The sequence below is a fragment of the Mastomys coucha genome, unplaced genomic scaffold, assembly GCF_008632895.1.
Source record: "Mastomys coucha isolate ucsf_1 unplaced genomic scaffold, UCSF_Mcou_1 pScaffold5, whole genome shotgun sequence".
Lineage (NCBI taxonomy): Eukaryota > Metazoa > Chordata > Mammalia > Rodentia > Muridae > Mastomys > Mastomys coucha.
Genome location: NW_022196911.1, coordinates 77797016 through 77819555, shown reverse-complemented (window position 1 = coordinate 77819555; position 22540 = coordinate 77797016). Strand labels below are relative to the sequence as shown.

Sequence of the window (22540 nt, the reverse complement as noted above, 5' to 3'; positions counted from 1 at the left end):
AGAGAGAGAGAGAGAGAGAGAGAAGGAGAGAGAGAGAATTGTACTAACATATAGATTATATTTCCTGCAGTATAAATCTTGAATTTGTGGACTTTATTCTAATGCTCAAGGACAGCCAGTTCCTTCCTAAACTGTTTTCCTAACAGTGATAACTTGACAGATGCAGACAGAAGCAACCAGCACACTATCAATGCATATTTTTGTAAAGTTTCCCTTTGGAGCTAAGATTTCCATAGACAGGACCTGACAGCTTTGGTGCTTTGGAACATGGGCTTCCATCTTTCTAACCTGAGGCACCAGCTCTTTCCACCTGCTGTCAGAAGTCTGCTGAATGTTACTCATTGAAGTTTTATATTTAATTGATTTTACTGCAGGAGGGGCAGGGTTGTGCTGTGTATTCCATGCTGATATTGAACTCACTGTGTAGCCTAGCTGGCCATGAACTTATAGCAGTCCTCCTGCATCAGCTTCCTAAATGCTGTATTATAGTTTTGCATCATCATGATGTATGGTTTTTAATGGGGGCATATGATCATCAGAGGTGTCTGTGTGTTAACCAAGCAAATGATGCCCTTTATGTTTAAGCTAGAGATCACAGAAGTCCTGTAATATAGAAAGAAAGAATATGAGTAACCCTTAAAAGTTTTTCTTAGCAATAATCCCCAGACCTGTAAGGTAACTACTTAAAGGGCAAAAGGGACATCTTTGCCACTCACTACTCCCAATCAATATATTTGATGGCAGTATTTGGGCACCTTTGATGGATATGCTCCCAGATGTGAAATGTGCTCATTTTGTTTTTTATTTTTAGCATCTACAGGATGCTGGTGCCTGCTTGGGGACCATGGCTCTACTATACCCTCTCACTTAAAGAAACCTGTCAGGTTAGTGACTACTCAAGACAACTAGTGCTATAACTCATACATTAGTGATATAACCCATCTAGTCTTTGAATCCCATGGACCATTGATACACAGCTATGGATCACCTTCTCTTTCTGGTCATAGTTTTGGTTTTCTCTTTAATTATTCTTGCCTAAAGGGCCCTGGACATAGATGAAGACAAACAATATTTAAGTTCCTAAAAATGAAGAACCAGGCTGTTTGTGTATCTCACTAGGTGGGTAGAGCGCTTGCCTAACATGCACAAAGTCTATGATTTGGTCCTCAGCACTTCAAAAACTGTGTGTAGGAGCGCACACTTGTTCCCTCTCTCTGGGGGTAGAGGCTGGAGGATGAAAATTCAAGATCATTCTTTGCATATTGACTTTTAGGACAACCTGGGCACTTGGTTAAAAAAAAGACTAGAAGGGAAAAAAGCAAGGAGACAAACAGTAAGTAAGAAAGAAACGCAAGAAGAGAAAGAAGAAAAGAAAGAGGAGGGGTTTCTTTGGCCTTAGGCACGGGGAGCTCCTCCTCTGTGAACTCACTGATTCTCTGCTTAGCATTGACCCATGTAATGCACATACCTTTCTATCTGACACCACTTTCATGGCTCTAAAATGAAACATGTGGCAGGAAGATTATAGTTTGGGTGATGCTAGTCTGCCTCCTAGTGGCTCTTTTGGGAAGTTGGCTTGTTGCTGACTTGAGAGAAGGCCTGACCTGGAAGGCTGCAGGAGAGGCAGAAAGCTCTGTTAGATCTGGCTGGAGCATCAGTGCATAGTCACTGGTGTACCACTTGTTTGCCACCAAGGTGTCCACCTCCTGACACCTGATGTTTCTACCTGGGGCTTTAATGGAGGCTCAACTGGAAGGCCCAGGGATCTCTTAGAATCTTGTACTGGTTCCACGATCTTCACCTTCCCTGCCCTTTCTGATTAACAGGAGAGAGAACTGTTTGAAGACTCCTGTGGCTGCCAGATGTGGAAAGGAATTTGCAAGGCCATGTGGGCCTGGCATCTCCATTGTCAAAGCCAGAGACATAGTTTAATATTCTGGACTGGAGGGATTGGGGGTCTGTGGAGACACCAAATTTGGTGCAATAAGAGATTGTATGAAAAACCATGGCTTTGGGAACCCCCCAAAAAGTGCCTGGTAAAGTAGCTGAAGCTGATGTCATCTGTCAGACAGCAAAACTGTGGACCTGGCTTTTTCTAGTTTCATCCTGTATGGCTTTCACAACTAAGCCAGCCTAAGCTAAGACCCAGGGTTACCATGTCCGATTCCCCACCCTCCCTCTGCACCCATGTGCTTCTTGCCACCCTGTTCAACCATCCATCTTAATTTTGTTCCTTTAAAAGACAGCATCAAAGATAGGCTTTTGTGCAAAAATACATTTTATATGAAACTTCAGTAGTCATACATTTTAAAATCCCACAGTATCATAACATTATGATTTTATCCTAAAAGTTTTTAAATAAAATCTTTGCACTGATTCTTGCAAAGCCCCTTTATAATACAGGAGCAAGGTAAATGGGGTTGGGGGGGGGGAGAATTTTGCAGGGAACACAACATTAAAGTGACATGAGGTCTCCAGGGCTTTACATTCAAATCACACCAAAGTACATGGCAAATTAAATAAAAATATTAATAACTTAAAGACCATTCCTTAGGTATGACTGTTTCACATTCCTACAGACGGATCCTACCCATTAGGACCGTAATCAACCCTTTTCAGCACAGTTCTCAGGAAGGACAAGGGTGAGGAATTTTGCTTCTTGACTCCTAGGTTGGTTTCTGTTCAGGCACATGTCTTCAAGGCTTTGGAGTTGGGGTTTTCATGTCTAAGTATGCTACGGCCTCCTCAACCCACTTCTGATGGGCTTCAGCACAGACTTCCACGCCCTTCTTGGTCTTGAAGCTGAAGAAAGAGGGCTCAGTTAGAGAGTATGTAACTTATTTTGTGAGTCTCTGCCTGGTGCATTACCCCAAGTTGATGACATTACCCGGGGATGGAGGAGGAAGAAGGTAAGACAAAGGAAGGGCCTGATGGGCAGATGAAGTTCTCATTGGACAAAGAGAAGGCCCCTTGGCTCTTAGAGGGAGAGGGAAGTTCTGAACTGGTGGCTCTGAAGAGAATGGTGGGCTTCAGTTTTCCCACTGAAAGTTATGTGAGTTTGTGTTAGAGATATAGTCTCTACCTATTGAGTATATAATCCTATTGACTGCCTCAGGGATGGCTTAGCACTGAGGGGGTGAAGGCAGGGGTTGTGTACTTACATAACAGCTTCCCAGGGACACCGACTACTGGTGATCCTTCTGTAGCTCTTGAGAATCTTCTTGGGGATCTTTGGTTTCTTGACATAGCAGCATGTGGGTGCATTGGGCCCATCTACGATGAAAGAACAATAAAACGTTCTTTGTGGTAGATTGCAGGTCTTTTGTTGATGCTTAAAGGAATGCCCACCCTAGTTTAAAGTCTCTCCTTTTTAATATGCCCCTCAATTCTTTCTCACTTGAATGGGTTATGTGCCAGTCAATAGAGGCAAAAAGAGCTGATGACAATCATGGGTGTCCCTGGAAAGCATTAGTATAATGCCCCAGTTCTTTAGAATAAGGAGACATTGATTATGAGTCCCCTTTTAGGATAAAAGAAACGGTGTTTAGTTGTGACACAGCCTCTACATAATCAGTTTCTGGAAATTGGGCTGGATAAAGCACCCACTAGACATTGGGCCTCTTCCCCCTCCCACTTCTACCCGAGAACCATCTCAGGCCCCTGTTTGATGACCCAGGACCCATCACCACATAAGGGAAGAACTATCTTATTTCCACAAATGAGTCCTAAGGGAATCAGGTTCAAGTTCTGGAACTGTCATTGGATTCTTGTCCTTCTTTTAATTGCCTTACTTTGGCAAAGCCAGTAAGGTGAGACTATGGGTAAACCTCGTTCTGTAATGGTCCATGAAATGTCCCAGAGAATGGACAGCATGTTCTGGGAAAAAGGAGGCAGGGCATGTCTCACCTGGTTGGGCCCACACTTGGATGTTGAAAGCAGCGAGTATAAGCAGCAGGCACAGAAGCGTGGCAGAGATCCTCATGGTGGAGAAAGAGAGAGAGAGCTGGCTTCAGTGAAAGTTGGCAGACTCTGTGCTGGCCTTGCCTCTCTGATCTTCTGGCTGCTCTGCCTCCTCTTTTATAGGCAGCAGATAGGGAGGGATCTTCCTTTGGAATGAATCACAGGAGGGTGTAATGTGAGGTTGGCCTACTTCCATTTAACACCAGGAAGGGAAAATGAGGTGGTGACTCTGTCCAGATTGAACACTGTACTGTGAACTCTGGCTGTTCCTACCAGCTCAGCTCCTATTGGAAAGAAAAGCTTTTTTTTTTTTTTTTTTGAGAATGAGGAAGGAAACAGAGATGGCAGAGTCAAGGGATTCCTATTTCCCCCTTCAAGTAACATCCCAAGGAGCCCCAAGTCCAGAAACAGGCACTAAAATTTTGGCAGGATTTAAAAATGCACTTGAAGATGGAAAGTCCTGGTAACTTTTCAGATATCAAAGGGAAAGATGTTAGCAAACAAACAAAAACAATAAAACATTTCCAAACCCTGTGTCTAATAGAGTGTTTAATTACTATGTGACTCAGAACAAAACAACTCTTGATTTGGGTTTCAGATGTGAAAGTTGACTGGCTCCAGCTAGCCAATAGTTGGTTGTAGGTAGATGATGGCTGGGGTTGAGAATCATCCTAAAGCATTCTCTCCAAGTCTAGTGCCTGGAAGAACTTCAATAGCTGTAATTTGGACCAGATGTTGCTCTTTGGCTTATTTCCTTTCCCTCTTTCTCTGCATTCCACTGTGAAGGCCATACCATATATTTCACATGATGCTTTAAAGTCTCCAGGCATATAGACAAAACCTTTCAGCAAGCGAGTATAAAGAAACCTGCAGACATGTTTTCAAACCACTGTATAGAAACAATTCTGTAACTTGGTAGCAGAGAGAGTATTGGGCAAGGGCAGGGGCTCAACTTCTGCTCCCAGAAATACTGTCCAGAAGGGTTCGGATCTTGGAGTCTTATGGTTTTCCAAATATCTGAATAGCTATGGAAATATATTTTCTATGTAAAAGGACATAGGGAAGTCAAGCTGAATGTAGTGTCATACCTTTAGTGTCAGGTCTCAGCATGTGAGAGGCTAGAGCAGGAGTGTGCTCTTGGGGCTAATCTACATTCTATGGTAAAACATCATGTCAAAAACTCCAGAGTCTTGGGCTGCAGAACATGCTATGCATGAGCACTGCCCAGGCTTCATGACAAATATGCAAACCTAGACTCTAATCAGCCAACACTGTGATAATCCAACCTTTGGACTGGGAAAACACAGTCAAAGATTGTATCACTGACAACTGGTTGGGAATCATCATCCAGATGATATAAAGAACTCCCACAACTCAGTAGCAAAAAACAAAACCAAACAACTGAATTGAAAATGGAAAAAGAATATCAATGGATGACACTAGAATTTCTAAAGGATGATAGATAACAAACATTGAAAAAGACATTCCACATTGCTAGCCATTGGAAGCTTGTATGAGGTGCTGAGTTCAATGGTCCCTATATGTAAATAAATAAAATGAAAAAAATTTCAAATCAAAACCATCATGAGATATCATTACTTTGCCTCATTGTAGTACTTACATCAAAATATCAAAATAAGGACTGGCACTTATAAACTCAGTACTAGAGTATTTGTTTAGCAAATACACAGCTCTGGGTTCCAATCTTAGCACTATAAAAAATTAGCTGACAAAGAAGGAAATAGGAACTTGTTTAGTGAGTATGTAGTTGGCTTTTACAAGGTGAAAATGCCCTAGAGATCTGTTGTTCAATGATGTTAGGTATGTCAACATTAATTCCATAACTATGCTTAAAGATGGAAAAGATGGTGAATTCTGTGGCTTATGGTTTTGCCACTATCTTAAAAATTTAAAAGAGAATGAAGTCTTTAAAAAGTGACTTTCATAGTTCTCAGTAAAAACTGGTGATTGTTCCTAAAAAATGACTCACTGGTCTGTTCCCGACTCTTTGTGCGCATCGGGGACTGGGAACAAGAGACGATACATACTTACTGGGAAAGCAAACCTGGGAGAAACCCAAGCAGTGGGGCTGTGGAGAGGGCTCAGTTGGTAGAACACTTGCTGTATAAACATGAAGTCCTCAATTTGATCCCCTGAACCCACCTAAAAGTTAAGCAAAGGGGTACAAATCTATAATTCCAGTGTTGGGGAAGGGACAGGAAGATCTCTGGGGCCCCTCACCAGTCAGCCTCTCCCACTGAGTGAGTTCTGGGTTCAGTGAGAGATCTTGTTTCAAAGAAACTGTGGACAGTGCCTGAAGAACAGTATTTGGACCTCTGGCTTCCATGCAGATGTGCCCGTGAAACCCATCAATGGGAGATGGTGCTCAGTGGTTTTGTGCTTCTAGATAGGTGCCAGGAAAGATGCTCCCCAAACAGGAGCTTTACTCTTGTTCTCAGGATGAGCATACTTGACCACAGCTTCAAATTTCATTATCTATGGGCTTCTTTCTACCTGTTGGCTATACTGGTGTTGGCGGTAGGTGGATATGCCTGTCTTTAGTAGTTATCACAGCTGGTACAGACCTTGGGCTCCTGATTATCTTGGAAACAAGATTTTTAAAAACCTGACTGTTGCTGTGCTAGGCTACTGGTACAGGCACACCACATGTGTTGTACACACACAAGATGCCTCCCTGCATGCTGTTCTGGCTATTTTCCTTGTTTCATCCGTACCTGATCCACAACCCTTTTAAGCCCAAACTCCCAGTCTTAAATGAGAGCTCCACAATTCTGATTCCTTTCTTTAAACCACTTTATCCAACTAAAAGCCTCTACAGATGATTTATTGTTCGAATTTTTTTTTTAAAATCCATCCCCATGCTTTTATAGTCAAATGGTTTTCAGTAGAATTGTTGGAAGGCATGCATTCCAGAAAAGAGTGTTCAACAAATGGTGCTGGGAAAGACAGAGATCTACCTTCACAAGAATAAAGGTAGACCCTAGCTTTCACAGTGCATGAAAACCAACTCAAATTGGTTAAAGATATAAATTGTAAGACCTGAAGTCATGAAGTGACTAGAAGGAAACATAGGAGATGCTTCTTGATGTGGGGATAGGCACAAAGTTTATGGAGCAGAGCCCAAAGCATAGAATACACAAGCAAGACTCATCCAATCATAGTTTATCAAACTAAAGTCACAGGAAAAGAAGCAATCAGCAGGTTAACAAGTTAATCCATAGAATGGGAGGAAATATTACACCTGATAAGGGGTTCCTAACAACAGTGTGTACGAAGCTCAATCAACTCTGTAGTGGAAAACAAAACAAAACAAAACAAGCAAACAGAACAAAAGAATGCTCATCAATAACCTAATCAGAAACGCTCTGTAAGAGCCAGATGTGGTGACCCATGCTTCTAATACCAACACTTGGGAGGTGGAGGGAGGAGGACCAGGAATTTTAGACCATCTTTGGCTTTGTAATGATTTCAAAACTAGCCTGGATGACATGAGGCTGCATCTCATCTTCACACCACCACAAAATGTATAAACAATCCATCTAAAAAGCCACTTCCTAAATGAAGGTATAGATAAGTAAAAGAACCTTCAACTTTACTGAACACGAGGTATAATGGTTAGTGTTGATTGTCAACTTAACAGAATCCAGAACTACCTGGGAGAAGGGCCTGTATGTGCCTGTGTGTGTGTGCTGGTGGGAATTAACATTGTCTGTGTTAGATAAATTAAAATGTAAAGTCTTGCCCACTGTGGTTGGCACCATTCTCTGGATGGTATCTTGGACTGTTTGAGTCTGCCTTTATCACTCTGTTTTCCTGCTTTGAACGGGGCATGATTACCTGCTTCAAGTTCTTGCTCCCATGATTTCCCTGCCTTGATGAAACTAAGAAGGAACTCTTTCTCTTAGAATAAGGGTACTTTTTTTTCATAACAACATGAAAAGAAATGAACACATCAGGGAAAAGCAAGTCAAAACCACAGTGAAACCTCTCTCTAGTCAGAAGGACTATTGCTAAAAAAGTGTCAAAAATTCAACAGTTCTGGCAAAGATGTGGAGAAAAAGGGGGCCCTTGAAACTGCTAATGGAAATGTAAATTAGTGCAGTCATTGTCAGGAACAGTATGGTAGTTCCTCAAAACATTAAAAACTAGAATTGGCAGTCCCACAACCCTGGTCCTGGGCATGTAGCCAACGGAGTAGGACTTAGTATGCCAAGAGACATCTGTACTCCATGCTTATCATGCCACAGTCCATACCAGCTAGGAGATGGAAACAACCTAGTCTTAGTTGATAAGTAGATGCAGATGTGGTGGTAATAGTATAGAGTGGAATATCAGCCATCAATGGGTGGAACCCTGCCACTTTTGACAACATGGCTGAAACCGGATGGCATTAGGCTACATGAAGTAAGCCAGACACAGGAAAACCAGTGCCATGTGATCTTCCTCATGTGAGAGCTGTGAAGGTTGATCTCATGAAAGCTGAGTGTAGAATGGTAGTTACTAAAGACTGGGTGGGGCCGGGGGATGGGCAGGCCTAGTAAAGTCAACTAACAGACATCAAGTTACAGGTGGAGAAAGGAGTTCTGGTGGCTGCATCATATGCTATTGATTTATAATTTATGTTTAAAAGGCCAGAAGAAAGGATTCTGAGGGTTTTCAGTTTAAAGATGGTAATTGTCTCATGATATATACACAGATACACACATAGAGAAAGAGAGACAGACAGACAGACAGACAAAGACAGAGAGAGAGATATATTAATGATGATGATGATTTCATAAATATATATGATTTTTATGCATTGGTTATAATTTTAATAAAAACTCTAAAAGTCCGTGTCAGTGCTTGATTTGGAGCAGCAGCTGTGCCACCAGATTCCCTAAGATCCTGAATTTCTTTCCTGAGTTCTTATTCCTGTTCACCCTAATTGGAAGTTGGCCAAGTTCAGATCTGAACAAGAGATACCATGAAAGCCTGTGCCAGAGGCTGCGGCACTGAGCGTCCAGTAACCTGCCTAAGAGGACCAAGAAGCATTATGTCCCAGTTACCTTGTGCCACCAGGGTCTTCTGGGAAACTCTGAGAACCTACCAATGGGAAGGAGAGCATCCCCCATTTCAATACTCCACATCAGAAGCTTTTGGAAAGTTTTATATTTAGGTTTGTTTGTTTGTTTGTTTTTAACTTACATTTAGTGGCTGGAGAGATGGTCCAGTGGTTAAGAGCATATACCACAGAGGATCAAGGTTTGGTTCTCAGCACCTATGTCAGGTGGCTGACACCTGTTGTGACTCCAGATCCAGGGGAGATCTAATGCCTGTGGGAACCTCAGGTGTCTACACTCAAGTGTACAAACTCACATGAAGACAGATACACAATTAAAAAAATAAAACAATTTAAAAACTCTAATTATTTGCTAATTTACTTGTGCATGTACACACACATATGCCAAAGCTTATGATTGGAGGTCAGGGATCAACTTGTAGGAATCAATTCTCTTTCTACCATATGGGTCCCAGGGATTGAACTGAGGTTGTAAGTCCCGGTGGCAAATGATTTTACCTACTGAATCATCTGGCTTGCCTGTGTGCTCTCATTTTATAAAGAACTCAGACATATTAGAACAATGCAATTGTTAGGGTTCTCTTCATGTGTATATTATATATTAGTTATATACCCACACATGTGTATATATATGCATATATACATGCACATATATATGTGTGTGCGTAATTATAAAAAATAGTTGATTATACTGAGTTTCATAACTGTTCACTGAGTAATTCCCTAGTGAACATCTGGAAAGCCAGCAATCCAGTAGCTATTCAGTCCATGAAGCTGGACACCTCAGAAAAACAGGGGCCAATGACACAACTTCTGTCTGAGGCTGAAGGCCTGCAAACTTCGTGGAGGGTCCCTGGTGTGAGAGTCTATCTGAAGGCTGGAGAGGAGGGTGGAGTCAAGGTCTACTGGTGTGAGCTTGAATTGAAAAGCTGGAGAGAGTGGAGAGGGTGGAGTCAAGGTCCACTGGAGTGAGCCTGTATTGAAAGGCTGGAGAAGGTAGAACCGAGGTCCACTGGTGTGAGCTTGAACTGAAAGGCTGGAGAGGGTGGAGAGTGTGGAGTCAAGCTCCACTGGAGTGAGCCTGTATTGAAAGGCTGGAGAAGGTGGAGTCGAGGTCCACTGGTGTGGAGCTTGTGCATGCTGTTTGCTTGTTTTGCTTCTACTTCTCTTCTGTCTGGTCCCCTGGCTAGTTGGATGCTGCCACCATATGAAGGTGGGTCTCTATTATAGCTGCTGATTCACGTTCCAGACCTATATCTGCACTTTCAGAGGCAAAACCAGAAGTATGCTTTGCTAATGTCCTAAGCATCACTCAGCCACACCACACAATCAAGATAAATCATCTTGTGCAGGCCACTTAGAAAGCACCTGTGGTACGAAGTAAGGCCTTTACTTATACAGATAACATCCACACTTTCATTTGGCTGCCTTCTCAGCCATCCGGACTGTGCGCAGCTACTGAGTATAAACCTTGCCTGGCTCCTAGGCATGCAGTCTGAAGGGCAGCTCTGTCTCTCAAGTGCCACCACACTAACCTAACACCTGGAACTTGTGCGTGTCCTACCAGACTTTGCAAAAGGGTTTGAGGATGTAGTTGACATGAAGACCAAGAACATCATCTTGGATTTGAAAATGCGCTCAGAAGAGACTAAAGGAAGGACAATTCAGAGACTGCTCCACCTGGGAATCTTTCCCATATTCAGTCATCAAATCCAGACACTATTGTGGATGCCAGCAAGTGCTGGCTGACAGGAGTCTGAGATAGCTGTCTCCTGAGAGGCTCTGACAGTGCCCAACTAATACAGAAGTAGAGGCTCAAAGCCATCTATTGGACTGAGTACAGGGTCCCCAATGAAGGAGCTAGAGAAAGGACCTAAGGAGCTGAAGGGTTTGCAGCCCCTTAGGACAAACAATATGAACTAACTAGTACCCTCAGAGCTCCCAGGGACTAAAACTCCAACCAAAGAGTACACATGGGAGGACTCATGGCTCCAGCAGCATATGTATAGCAGAGGATAGCCAAGTCAGTCATCAATGGGAGGAGAGGTCCTTAGCCCTGTGAAGGTTCTATGCCCCAGTGTAGGGGAATGACAGGGCCAGTAAGCAGGAGTGGGTGGGATGAGGGAACAGGGGATTGTTTTAGTTTAGTTTTTTTTTTTTTTTTTGGAGGGGAACCTGGGAAAGGAGATATTATAAATAAAGAAAACATCTAAAAAAGAAAAAAAAGAAAAAAATATAAATATTTGAGCTTATAAAACACATGCAATTGAATCTTAATATAACATATTAAATTACTTTACATTGTGTATTGTGTATACACACATACACACACAAACACACACACACACACACACACACACACAAGAGAATGTGCTCAGAACAATTACCAAGGTTCCTACATATAAAAACAGGAAGATCGAATTAAAGAAAAGATGTGACTACAGCTGGCTATTGTGATGCATGTCTATAACCCTAGGACTGGAGAGTCTGAGGCAGGAGGATTGCTATGAGTTCAAGGCTAACCTGTGTTACAGTGGTAGATTCAAGGCCAAGATGTAAGACTCCAACTCAAAAAGCCAAAACCAACAACAAAGATGTGATTAGAGAAGCAGAGAACATGCACAGAGAAGGAGAGAAGAAAAGAGTGAGCGAGTGAGAGATGGAGGAGGGGGGATATAAAAGTAGTCTCTAGAAGTTTCAAAGGGCAAGTTTTGTTTTTTGTTTGTTTGTTTTTTTGTTCTAGTGATATGTTCTTCTAGCTAGGTTGCCTTGTCTGGTCTAGCTATAAACTTGAAATGCCAGGGTGGGGTATAGAACACCCAGGAGGATACCTTGGGGCATGGACCCCCCACCCCACTTAGAGGGGAAGGGAACTGGGGAAGGGGAGAAGGATTGTGGGAGCAAGTTTTTTTTAAGGGACTGTAGTTAGATTGCCTCCTTAACAATCCAACTGTATGCTAATGTATTTGGTTGTTTTAAACCATTAGGTTTATGATGGTTTGTTAGTGGCAATCGGGGACTAATACAGAGTGTGGTACCTGAGGCAGGGTGCTGCCGTTGCAATAAATCATAGAAATGGCTTTCAAATTGAGCAATAAACAGAGGCTGGAAGTCGGAGAATTATGGGAAAGGATGAGACATTCTGGAATAGTGTTGGCAGCAACATGAAAATGAATGTATCCAACTTGGCCCTCCTCAGGCACCTAAGCACTGCCAGGGCTTTTGCTCAGCTCCATTGTGGCTTCATTGTGCAAGGACGGAGGAACCCATGCTTACTTCGAGAAAAAGAAACCTAGTCAATATTTCACAAGAGTGAGCAGATAGGACTTGCAGATGAGTAGGGACAGGCTAACTGCAGGGCTAAGTATTTGTGCGCCCCCCTCCTTTCTCTTTCCTCCTCCCAGGTCCTTTGCAGCCAGTCAGCCTGGCACCAGAGGGCCCCTGTTCTATAAGCTTCAAAACAGAGACCAGCTCATTTCTAATTTATTTCCTCTTTGCTTCTCTGCACCCACTATGATTTTAAGATTTCTTTTCTGACCTATAACCAGCACTGAGGACCACTGGACCTGGAATGTAGGGTTAGTGAATCCCTCACACAGCTACATACAAACTGTTTGTTGATGTAACGGGCCCTTGGACCACTGAAGGAAACCCTCAGCTTCAGCCAAAGGGCCTGGTCTGGCTCAGGAATGCTCCAACTCTGAGCTACAGCAATGGAAATTTTCCAGGAGCCATGCTCCTAAATCAGGAAGGAAACCATTGGCCCCTGTTGATCTCTGCAACACCTTCTCTCCCCCTCATTGAATTGATAGATACCACTTGCTCCTAAGAACTGAGTCAGTCGGTGTCAGCTTGTGTCCTGCCTTCAAGCCAGAGTTCTCCCTAGCACCTCATGCTGCCAAAGTGGGTGCTAGGTCTAGCTTAACAATCCTTTCTCCCCACTAGATGGAGAGGGCGAGCACCATGGGAGTTTATATCCTAGAGAAAGGTGCCCACTTTCCTTGGTGGAGAGGCTATGTGTGTGTTCCTGTGGTCCAAATAACCCTAAGATGAATCCCATGCTACAGACCTCAGATGGACATTCAGAGAGAGAAAATTTATCCATTTGAGTGCACAATCTAGGTTCCTCTGTGTGTAGTCAGATGGAAAGAAATGCATTCAGGTTTTGGAGAAGTTGCCTCATTAACAAGCTCAGGAAAGGCCTGTATCTTAATCCATTTCCCATGGTCCAGAACGTTGTTCTCTTGCACTGGATATTCTGCCCTCATCTCTTGATGAATAGCAGTCAATCGCTTGTCTCCACTTCTTTCTGTCTGTATGAAGTCATCAGGATGTATTTTCTGAAGCTCACCTCTGAGCCTCTGAATGAAACTCATCTGTCCCTCTTTATTGGACCAAAGACTTTCAGCTTATCTTTTAAACTACAAGTCAGAGGGAGTACCATGTTCTTACCTTCACATTCAAAACTCTGTATTCAGTTTCCTCTTGAAAAATCCCTATCTCTTGACATACATGTAGCTCCATCTGATGGTTTCCTTCTCTCTTCCCTCTTTGATGTACACACCATCTTCATTTTTACCTTTGAATAATTTTCTCCACCTACCAGTTTTTCTTAATGTTCCTGTGTGTGTGTTTTTTTTTCTTCTATAAAATCTCTAACCATTGTCAGGGATAAGTTCATGCCTTCCTCTCTCTAGGAAGTATTAACATAACCTTCTTATTGAAGATGGTTAAGTCCTCCATCTATTCTCCACTGCCTACACAGTTAGAGAATTATAAATTGCAGAGCTAGAGATGGAAGTGATATATCCCAGTTAAAGGGTAATTGATTGACTGTGATTCAGCAACTGGGAAGGACTGGGGCTTTTGACAAGCATGTGTCTGAGAAGCAATGCTGGGGACTGAAACAATGGTACTAGCATCCCTGTACTGGGCCCTGTCTTGAAGAGTCTATGACACTCAGATGAGACCATTCAATACAAAAGAGTGGGCCATTCACTCTCCTGTTCCCCCACAATGTGTGTTCCACCCTGTGCTGCTCTCCAAGCTCATAGACTCTCAACTTTGCAATTTCCCTCAAGAAAACACCCAAAGCGAGACTGGTGTACAAAAATAATATATTTCTTTTAATAATTAGGAATATCCATAATAATATTTTAAACAATACCTTGAAATCTCAAACACAAAGTTTAACCATTCATCTTTACAAAATTCATCTCTCATACATTGAAAGTGTTGAATCGGGATTCACAGAAAGGAAAAAAATAGATCCACATCTTCCATTTAAGAAATTCTAGTATTCAGGAAAGGAATACCATAATATCAATAAGTTAAATAAGTTTAACATTACTTAAGGCATCAGAGTCCAAGTCATACTAGTTCACTGTCACACTGGCCACTCTTACAAAAGTGCTTGAGGTGGTTGTGGAAAAGGTAGTGGATACATTAGCTTCAGATTTATGGGTCAAGTTCACATTCAAAGGTGCTGAAGACCTTAGGGTAGCTGCAGTTTTAAATAAAGTTGCAATTTCTGATCTCTTTTGGTTCTGGTCCAGGTTTTCAATGTATATCTGGACCCATTCCTTCTTGGGGTCAGCACAGATCTCTCTCTTGAGCTTAGTGACAAAACTGTGGAAAGAGAAAAGACACAGTTAGATGAAGTTCAACCTGTTATACATGAAGGGGCTGTGTAGGGTTCAAGGGGGAGGGCGGGCAGAAAGGGGACTCAAAGTGACCTGCTTTCCCTGCAGGTTTTCTAAGATAAGCTCATAGAATAGGAAGGGCCTGAACAGCAGCCATAGAGAAAGTGCTGTTGAGAATTGCTTTTTCCTTCTTGGCCTCGGTTTCCCCATTGGGAACCACTTGATATTGGATCTGAGTGTGTGACTATTAGTATATGAGGACCATCCCTTGCTCTTGAGGAAAAAAACTTTGGACCAGGGAGGGCTGGGGTGTGTAACTTACACTACAGCTTCTTTGGGACACCTGCTGCTGGTGATTCTCTTGTAGCTCTCCAGCCTACTCATTGGGATCGTCTTGCCGGTGAATGAGTAGCAGCAGGTGAGTGGGGCATTAACAGCATCTGGAGGGTAAAAGAGAAGCAGGGAGCACATTAGGACAGGAAAGATGCTTCTGACCTTAGAGAAGAAAAGGATGACGAGGAGAAGGCAGTTTCAGCAGGATAGGATAGAAATGGCAATACATCCGAGCTGGGATATGATCTTTGACACACAGACTCAGTTATTTGCAGCTTGAAGTCAGCTCACAATCTTGGGTAGAGGGATGCCATTAAAACTAGGTGACTCTGGGGACTGTTATTTGGGGGAGTTAGAAGACAAATTGCTATGGCCTGAGAAGATTACCTGAGTACGTTACTGGAGGCTCCAAAAAACTCTTTATCTAGTCATGAATATCTCTGATCCCAAACACCTCTGCTAAGCTGCTCTCTCTGGAAGCTGGGCTGGGTAAAACACAGCTCAGATCCTGGGTCTCTTCCCCTTTCTTCTCAATCTGGAAAAAGGCACCAACCCAAGCTCCTGTTTGATTACCCAGGTTCTCAAACACTGAGGAAAGTAGCTGGAACAGGAGCCGTAGGAAGGTGTGATTCTAAATTTAGATCTAAAGACTAAAATTCTAGTTGCTTTCCAGAAGCAACCGAGTAATTGGGTTGGCTCTTTGTGCTTCTCTATGCTCCTTACTTACCGTGGTAAAAAAAAGAAAAAAAAAAGTGACCGGGTGAGACTATGCTATCACGGTCCACAACGATTCAAAAATGGGGTGATATGCTGGGAGGAGAAGGAAGCTGGGGTCTCACCTGGCTGAGCCAGCACTTGGATGTTACAGACGGCAAGTGTCAATAGCAGACCTAGAAGCGTGGCAGAGACCGGCATGGTGGTAGAGGGAGAGAGAGCTGGCTTCAGTGAGAATTGGCTGGTTCTGGGCTGGTCTCCCGTCTGTCTCTCTGCATTTCTGGCAGCTCTGCGCTGGCCTTTTATTGTAAGCCAGGGGGTGGAGTCAAGCAGGGAGCTTGGTGCCAAAGAATAGCATCACCCTGGATGAGTGATGGAAAGTGGAAGTTTGAGTCTGCTGAGTAAGTACAGAGCCCTAGGATGTTTCCAGGAAGTAGAAGAGAGAAACTGTGGGTTAGAATTTGGTACCTTTCCAGCCACTACTGGGAGCAAATGAAGCTGCACAGCGAGTGGGGCGGGGGGAAGAGGGAAGGAATGGTAGCACTCATACTAGACTGTGACCACAAGCGTGAATGGAGTAGATCTGCTTTCACTGAAATAAAAGGACGTGGCCAGGGAACCTAAAGTCCAAAGGGAGAAGATACCTGGAAGCATATCTTAGCTTGTCCCTGGCTCAAGAAAGCTTGGAGCTGGGAAAGGGCCCCCAGTAAGTCCTCTGAGTTCTTGGTTATCAGACCTTGTTGAATACAGCATTCTCTCCATTTGGTGGTTCCCAGATATTTTATGGAACTAAGGAGCTTTGTGACATTGATATGAACTGTCTGGGTTTTACAATTCCAGACCTGGAAAGCCATATAAATGAGCTCATGGTGCAGAAGAGATTTCTATGCGAAACCCACTTAGTGCTTACTCTGTGCCAGGAGTGTCTGGAACTCTCCACAATGCAGTCTCTTAATTCCCCAGCCCTGGTAAGTAGATGTTGTTAATCCATATTCTAAGATCAGGGAGTGGTGGTCCAGAAGGGCTATACAGGTAACTGCCCTAAGATCCCCTGGAACAGGACTCAGGTAGCTCCAGTCTGGCTATCATCATGCTACCTTCAAACTAACAGACAGCTAATGGGCCATAGAGAAACATTCCTTTTGGTTAAGTCATGATGAACTAGGAGCCTGTGGTCAATGTTTACTACTCCTGGTAGTTCTCTGCCCTGCTTCCTTCATGATTTCCAGGGACCCTGAATGAGCCAACTGGAATGTCTGATTTAACTCAGCTTTCCAAGCGTAGAATTTCTCCAGAAACAGTGTGATCAAAGCAGCAAATTCTGAAAGTCCTTAGAAATAATTTCAGCAGGCTGTTTACAAAAGTAGCTCTCTCACGGGCATGCCAGCAGCTGAGTGGAGTCTACCACTCAGGTATCTTGATTTCCTCATTCCTCTGTAGCATCCTTCTGAGTCTTTCCTGATGTGCAGGGATGTACCTAACATTCATCTTTCATAGAGAGTCATGGAGACAATGACTGCAAAGGAATGGGGGGATTCTTGGAAGAGAGCTGTTCTATAGTTACGATATTTGTGATAGGAAATAAGTGTTATCAAGCAAGCTACTGTGTTTATTCCACTGCAAGTGGTCCTTAGCAGCATTATGATGGCCTACTGGGAGACAGACATAATTAGTTGTCAAAAACCTAATAACCCATAGCTAACATAGGTGACACAGGGGACTGGTGCTTCTGGAATGCCTTCTTGGACATGAGATTTAATGTCTCATGATGGATGTTAGTTTCCTAGTTTGCTGTACCTCTTGGGACCCTCCTTTTGTTCCGCCTATATCATGACCTTACTAGTCGCTGTCCTCCTCCTGACTAGTGTCTAAATTGTTCTGAATTTGGCTCAGTTCTTTCCCTGTAGATCACTGGATTCCACTCAAACATGTGAATTACTTTAGGACTGGAAGGAGTATTTGTGCATAGTCATTGCTACCCAGAGCATCTCACTACTACTTCCAGGAAGTTTCCCTCATGTTCATAGAAGCCATATCTCATCTATGAGCATGCTATCTATGAAATATACTCATTCTTTTGGGTTTTCTGTAGCATTAACAAGTTGAGAGATGCCACTATTAAGAATCTGAGACTTTTATTGTAAGCCAGGGGGTGGAGTCAGGGAAATTGTATAGTGTTGCCTTGTCTTTCTATATGAGGAAGCTGATTTCTGACTGAGACACACAGATTCATGTGGCCTAAAGTCACAGGAAAAAGACCTTGGCTTTGTGGGCAGGCTTCTGAGCCTGGGAGGTCACCGTTAGAAAGCGAATTGGCCACTGCAAGCTTCAGTTAGCACAGGAGGCACTTCGATGTGAATCATAAACAAAAGAAAGGAGAATTATTGCCTGTTTCACTCTCTCAGCAAAGGATGGTCTTCCCAGAGGCAGAGGAGAATGAGCTTGGAAATTCCCATTCTGAGGCAGTATTGGAAGTTCCCAGACGCTTAGAGAGAGATATTTAGCTGGAATGTGAGCTCCAGATGCTGGGCCTACAGCCAAGCAGTTCTCACATGGGCCTGAGAATCTGGAATGGCTCAACAAAGGCCTAGTCTGAGCTCTGGCTTGGGAGCAGCCAAGGGAAAGGCCCGGGGAAGAGATGTAAGGGGGTGAGGACTGATGTTCTGCTGGTCTCAAGCATCCCAAGGGCTTGGGCCTTTTGTTTTTTTTACCACCCAGATGGGCAATGGAAAGTTTTTCTGAGTGAATAACCTTCTCTTCCTTCCTGCACATGTACCCTGGTCAATGCCACATCCTCCCACTCAGTGTCAGAGTGGGAGAAAGAAGAAGTGACAGTGGGCTTTCTAGAAAGATCAGAAGCACTTCCTAGGCCCTCAGCTTTCTTCTTGCACAGTTCTCTTGCTTGCTTCCTCCTGTCTGTGAAGCTTACAGTCTTCTGACTTACGCTTCTAGATGACCTCCCCATCCCCCAAGCCTTTGCATGATGTGCATAGTTTGCACCTGTCCATGGTCATCCTCCAACCGCTATCCTCTACTCTCACCCAGTAAGCTCACAGGTCTGGGTGGACCAGGCCTGTATTACTAGGACTTTGAATATGCCATCCTTTCAGGGACCATGATTTACCATCGTTTCTTCACAGAATGTCTAGTGGAAAGGAGGCCTCCAAGATGAAGTGCTTATTTCTCAGATGGAGGGACTGAGGCCAAAATCAAGACTATGACATGCCCAGGGTGACAAGTATTCACAGTGGCTTGGTTATGCGCTTTCTCTGTGTTCTCTACCATCTGGTCCCAATGATTGTTTGGTCAGCATCCACTTTGGGCAAGCCTTACGGAAAGGGCCACTGGGGTGGGGGTGGGGTGGAAAGGGCCAGACTCAAAGAGCAGCTAACATCAATATAGCAAGGATAGGAGTGAGCTTCATAAGAAATCTGAGTCATGCTTTCTCTAAGCCTTGTCATCCAAGTAATTCCTGTGTTCTGATGTGGCTATGCTCCAGCCCCATTTTCATGAAGGAACTGAGGGTATTTTTAAGACGAAGGTTGGCAGGGAATATTGGAAAATGAAGAAGATACTCAATTGCAGTAAGCTGGGTTGAATGGAGAGGGGTCATGACTTATATTGTCTCCTGGATCAGTGGAGGCACTTGAGAGTCATGAGGTGAAAGCCACATAGTAACAGGAAGAAGCAAGGTAACCTGTCGGGAGGGCAAAAGCCTAAGTAACTCTGCAGTACTTTTGAGTTGCCCAGTATGGAAAACCTGCTATCCTCATTTGGGGCCTGAATGGCGCTGGTAATGGTGGGTATGCTGATGTGTGTAAGGGTCAGGCAAGCACATTTGAAGTATCCCTGTGAAGGTGCTAATCTCTGAGCAGCCTTGAGTGGAGTGAGAGTCCTAGGGAAAGAGTCTGTGGATTAGCCAAGTAGAGCCAGAGACTTTGTCTTAGTAGCTTTCAGTAGAGTCCTTGAGCAAGTGTGTTTTGTTCATCCAAGGGAAACTCAAGTACATATAGAATAATTACATTAACTAGACATATAATACCATGAAAGTTCTTGTGTGGACATAGAGGAGGCTGGGGCAGGACATTAATGGCGAGTTCAAGGGTTTAGCAGGTTTTGAACTTGAGTCATCATGGGTGGAGGAAAGGCACGTGTTGGAGAAAAATCTCTGGACACTGCACATTTTAGAATGCTTGTGTAGCCCTTGGCCTCTTACTGGAGATCAGATACTGATTCAGTGGCACTAAGGGCTGAGATATGCATTTATAACCAGATAGGTGGTCCTGATGCTGTGAGTGTCCATCTCTCTTAGAACCACCTGAAAACAGCAAAGCATAAAACTAGATGTTTAGGGATGAGACACCATGAACTGCTCATCTCTTCCAGAGTAGCTTCATGCCTGTGGTTCCTACATAAGCTTCAAGGACTAGTTGTGGTGTTGTACATAGCAATCGTATCTTTTTCTAAAGAGATGTTCTATGATTCTCCTAGGTCATCAGTAGTATCTACAATCTCCCAGTAGTCAAGAACCATTGGAGTATTGAAATAGAGAGTTCTGGACTTCACTGAAAACTTCCTCAGTCAAAAGCTACATATATTTTTTTTTCTATAATCTCTTCTCTTCTTTGGGATGGTTGATGGTCTGTATCTAAGAACTGCAGGGCTAAAGCCTGTAGTATATCAGTAAGGACTGTGCTGACCAGTCTGTGCAGACTTCAAATGAAGGAGACATAGGAAGAAAAAAGAAGAAACAAGAGATGAGAGCAAGAAAGGAAGAAGGTAGACCAAGGGAGTCTGAAGGACTGTAAAGAACCTTCAGTTAGGTTACAGCCACCACACCCACAGACCCGTCTCTGCATCTGTTCAACTGTGTGGCATTGAGCAAATCCCTTGACCTTTCTGAACCTCTTGTGTAGAAGATGATGAGTAAAGAGCTGTTTCTAACATCCTCATGCAACTTGTATGAAGAAATAAACCAAAGCGCTTTTGTAAGCATCCCATGCCAGTCTAAAGGTTGATGGCTGTGGACCTGGGGAAAACTAGAGGCACATGACAACCTCAGTAGATTTATATGCTCCTAGCCTTAAGCTTACTATGTAGCCCAGAATGCCTTGAAACTAGCAACTATCCTCCTGCCTCAGCTTTAGGAGTGCTGGGATTACAGGTATATACCTATGCCTGCTTATTTCTGTTGTGTCTGGAGAGAAACAGTAATGTTCCATTTTACTAATCTTTCTCTCACCCCTTTTGTCCTATCTTCCCAGTAGTACAAAGATTTTTGGGGTTAACAAAATAGCTGAGGGAGGGAGGAAGGGAGAGAGAAGGGGGGATCAAGTCAGGACCCCAGCAAAGAAGTCAGCTTACAAAACTCTGTAAGAAAGCCTGGCCTTGACTTACCCTTTTGTACCCTCAAGCCACAAACCCCCAGCTTACTTTTTGCTGCTGGAACATTCTCTGCTCCATCTCACTTCACAGCTCTTGTCCACACTGGTTGTAAGCCCTTGTAACAGTACCACTGTTGAAAGTCACAAACAGTTCAAGCCACTCAACTTACTTAAAAATGGTAGAAGAGTTTAAAACTAGGCAAGAAAATGGGGAGAAGGATTGGCACTTTGGTTTTTCCTTTTATTTGCTTGAGAAAGAGGACAGGACAACAGTGAAAGGTGAGAAGCCATGGCAAAGGAAGTGACTGTCAGGGCCACTTGGGTGGGGGTTGCCTGGTTACAGGTTGGGATATTTTACATGCTGAAGAAAAGTTTTATCTGCCCACAGAAAGAGGCTTATTGGTTATTACCTGTAGCTGTCTGGCCAGTGGACTTCATTGCCCAGACAACTAATATACTGACTCCATTCTGAACCTCATCCAGCCTTTCCTGTAAGTCAGCAGAGAGAATCTGAAGGGAGATGCAAATGCTATTTGTGTAGTCTGGAAGGGTACTCATCAAAAGTGGTTTGGAAGTGCTCTTTCTTCATGCTTCAAAGCCCTAAGTCAACCCTTTGACTGACTAGGTACTCAGAACTATAGGTATGGCAATGAGACATTGTAAGATGCTTGTGTGGGTTGAGAAGGCAGGCCATAAGGGCATTAGACATGTGGGTGGGCAGGATCCTCTATCTGGCTCATTCTTGCACCCTATCATTGGCACCTAGTATGAGGTTTCAATAAGAATATGAAAGATGAACCAAGTGCAGTGACACACATCTAAAATTCCAGAACCAGAGAAGTTGGGGCAGAGGAATTCTTGAGTTTGACAGTAGTCTGAGTAATAGTTAGCTAGCCTCAAAGAAAGAAAAAGAAAAGAAAAAAGAAAAAGAAAAGAAGAAAGAAATAAATTGATTGGATTAATTAGACCAAATACAGCTAAAAGACATCATGGAGATCCTGTAGTTTGACTCTTATATTGCTTGATTGAAAGATGTATGTGGGAGGTGAAGTGGAATGCCTGACGTGGCAGTGAGGGTCAGTGCCAGTTGACACAGATCTCAACATTTTTCACCAAGATGGTTAGCTACATTTTTCCACTATGGAAACTTATCTTTGTCTGGTGAAACCCTAATGAGATAGAAGCAGATACTTGGAAATGGGGTTTTGGATGCAGAGAGGAATTGTGTTAGCAGCTAAAATGACTCCTCTCCAGGTCCTAGCCAGAGCTGGAGGCAGACAGAAGACGGATGGATGTGCTTGAGGACCAAGCGCCTTCCCAAGGGGAGGTGAATACAATCTTTTTCTTCTGAGTCCAACATTGTTAGTCACTGAGTGTCTGTGGACTTTCCAGCTGTATCGGTCATCCACTCAATTTCAAAGCCA

The 22540-nt window shown here is 43.4% G+C and overlaps 2 protein-coding genes across 3 annotated transcripts in view; both read right to left on the bottom strand.

The window, feature by feature from the left end:
- Window positions 1–16002, bottom strand: part of LOC116076990 (eotaxin) — a 29140-nt gene extending 13138 nt beyond the window's left edge. The window contains exons 1-3 of one of the 2 annotated variants that reach the window (XM_031351165.1): window positions 15858–16002; window positions 15008–15125; window positions 14146–14671 (exon numbers count right to left, since the gene is read on the bottom strand). In XM_031351165.1, the coding sequence (XP_031207025.1) occupies window positions 14419–14671; window positions 15008–15125; window positions 15858–15933 (447 nt within the window). In that variant the 5' untranslated portion in view covers window positions 15934–16002 and the 3' untranslated portion in view covers window positions 14146–14418. Of the gene's footprint in view, window positions 1–14145; window positions 14672–15007; window positions 15126–15857 lie in introns of those variants that run through there. The other variant, XM_031351167.1, reaches the window with a different exon arrangement.
- LOC116076991 (C-C motif chemokine 7) lies at window positions 2261–4049 on the bottom strand. The gene is made up of 3 exons (XM_031351168.1): window positions 3907–4049; window positions 3162–3273; window positions 2261–2802 (listed from the first exon to the last, which is right to left on the bottom strand). Exons 1-3 carry the CDS (start codon window positions 3980–3982, stop codon window positions 2697–2699), a joined length of 294 nt encoding a protein of 97 aa, XP_031207028.1. The 5' UTR covers window positions 3983–4049; the 3' UTR covers window positions 2261–2696.
- Window positions 16003–22540: the final 6538 nt, after the last annotated feature.

Bases quoted from the DNA above. Each gene is read 5' to 3' on its own strand.
- LOC116076991 (XM_031351168.1), bottom strand. From the start codon at position 3,982: ATGAGGATCTCTGCCACGCTTCTGTGCCTGCTGCTTATACTCGCTGCT. The intron at 3,274-3,906 runs GTGAGACATGCC...CTTTCATCGTAG, and splicing joins CCAAGTGTGGGCCCAACCAG to ATGGGCCCAATGCACCCACA. The intron at 2,803-3,161 runs GTAAGTACACAA...CTCTTTCTTCAG, and splicing joins TGTCCCTGGGAAGCTGTTAT to CTTCAAGACCAAGAAGGGCG.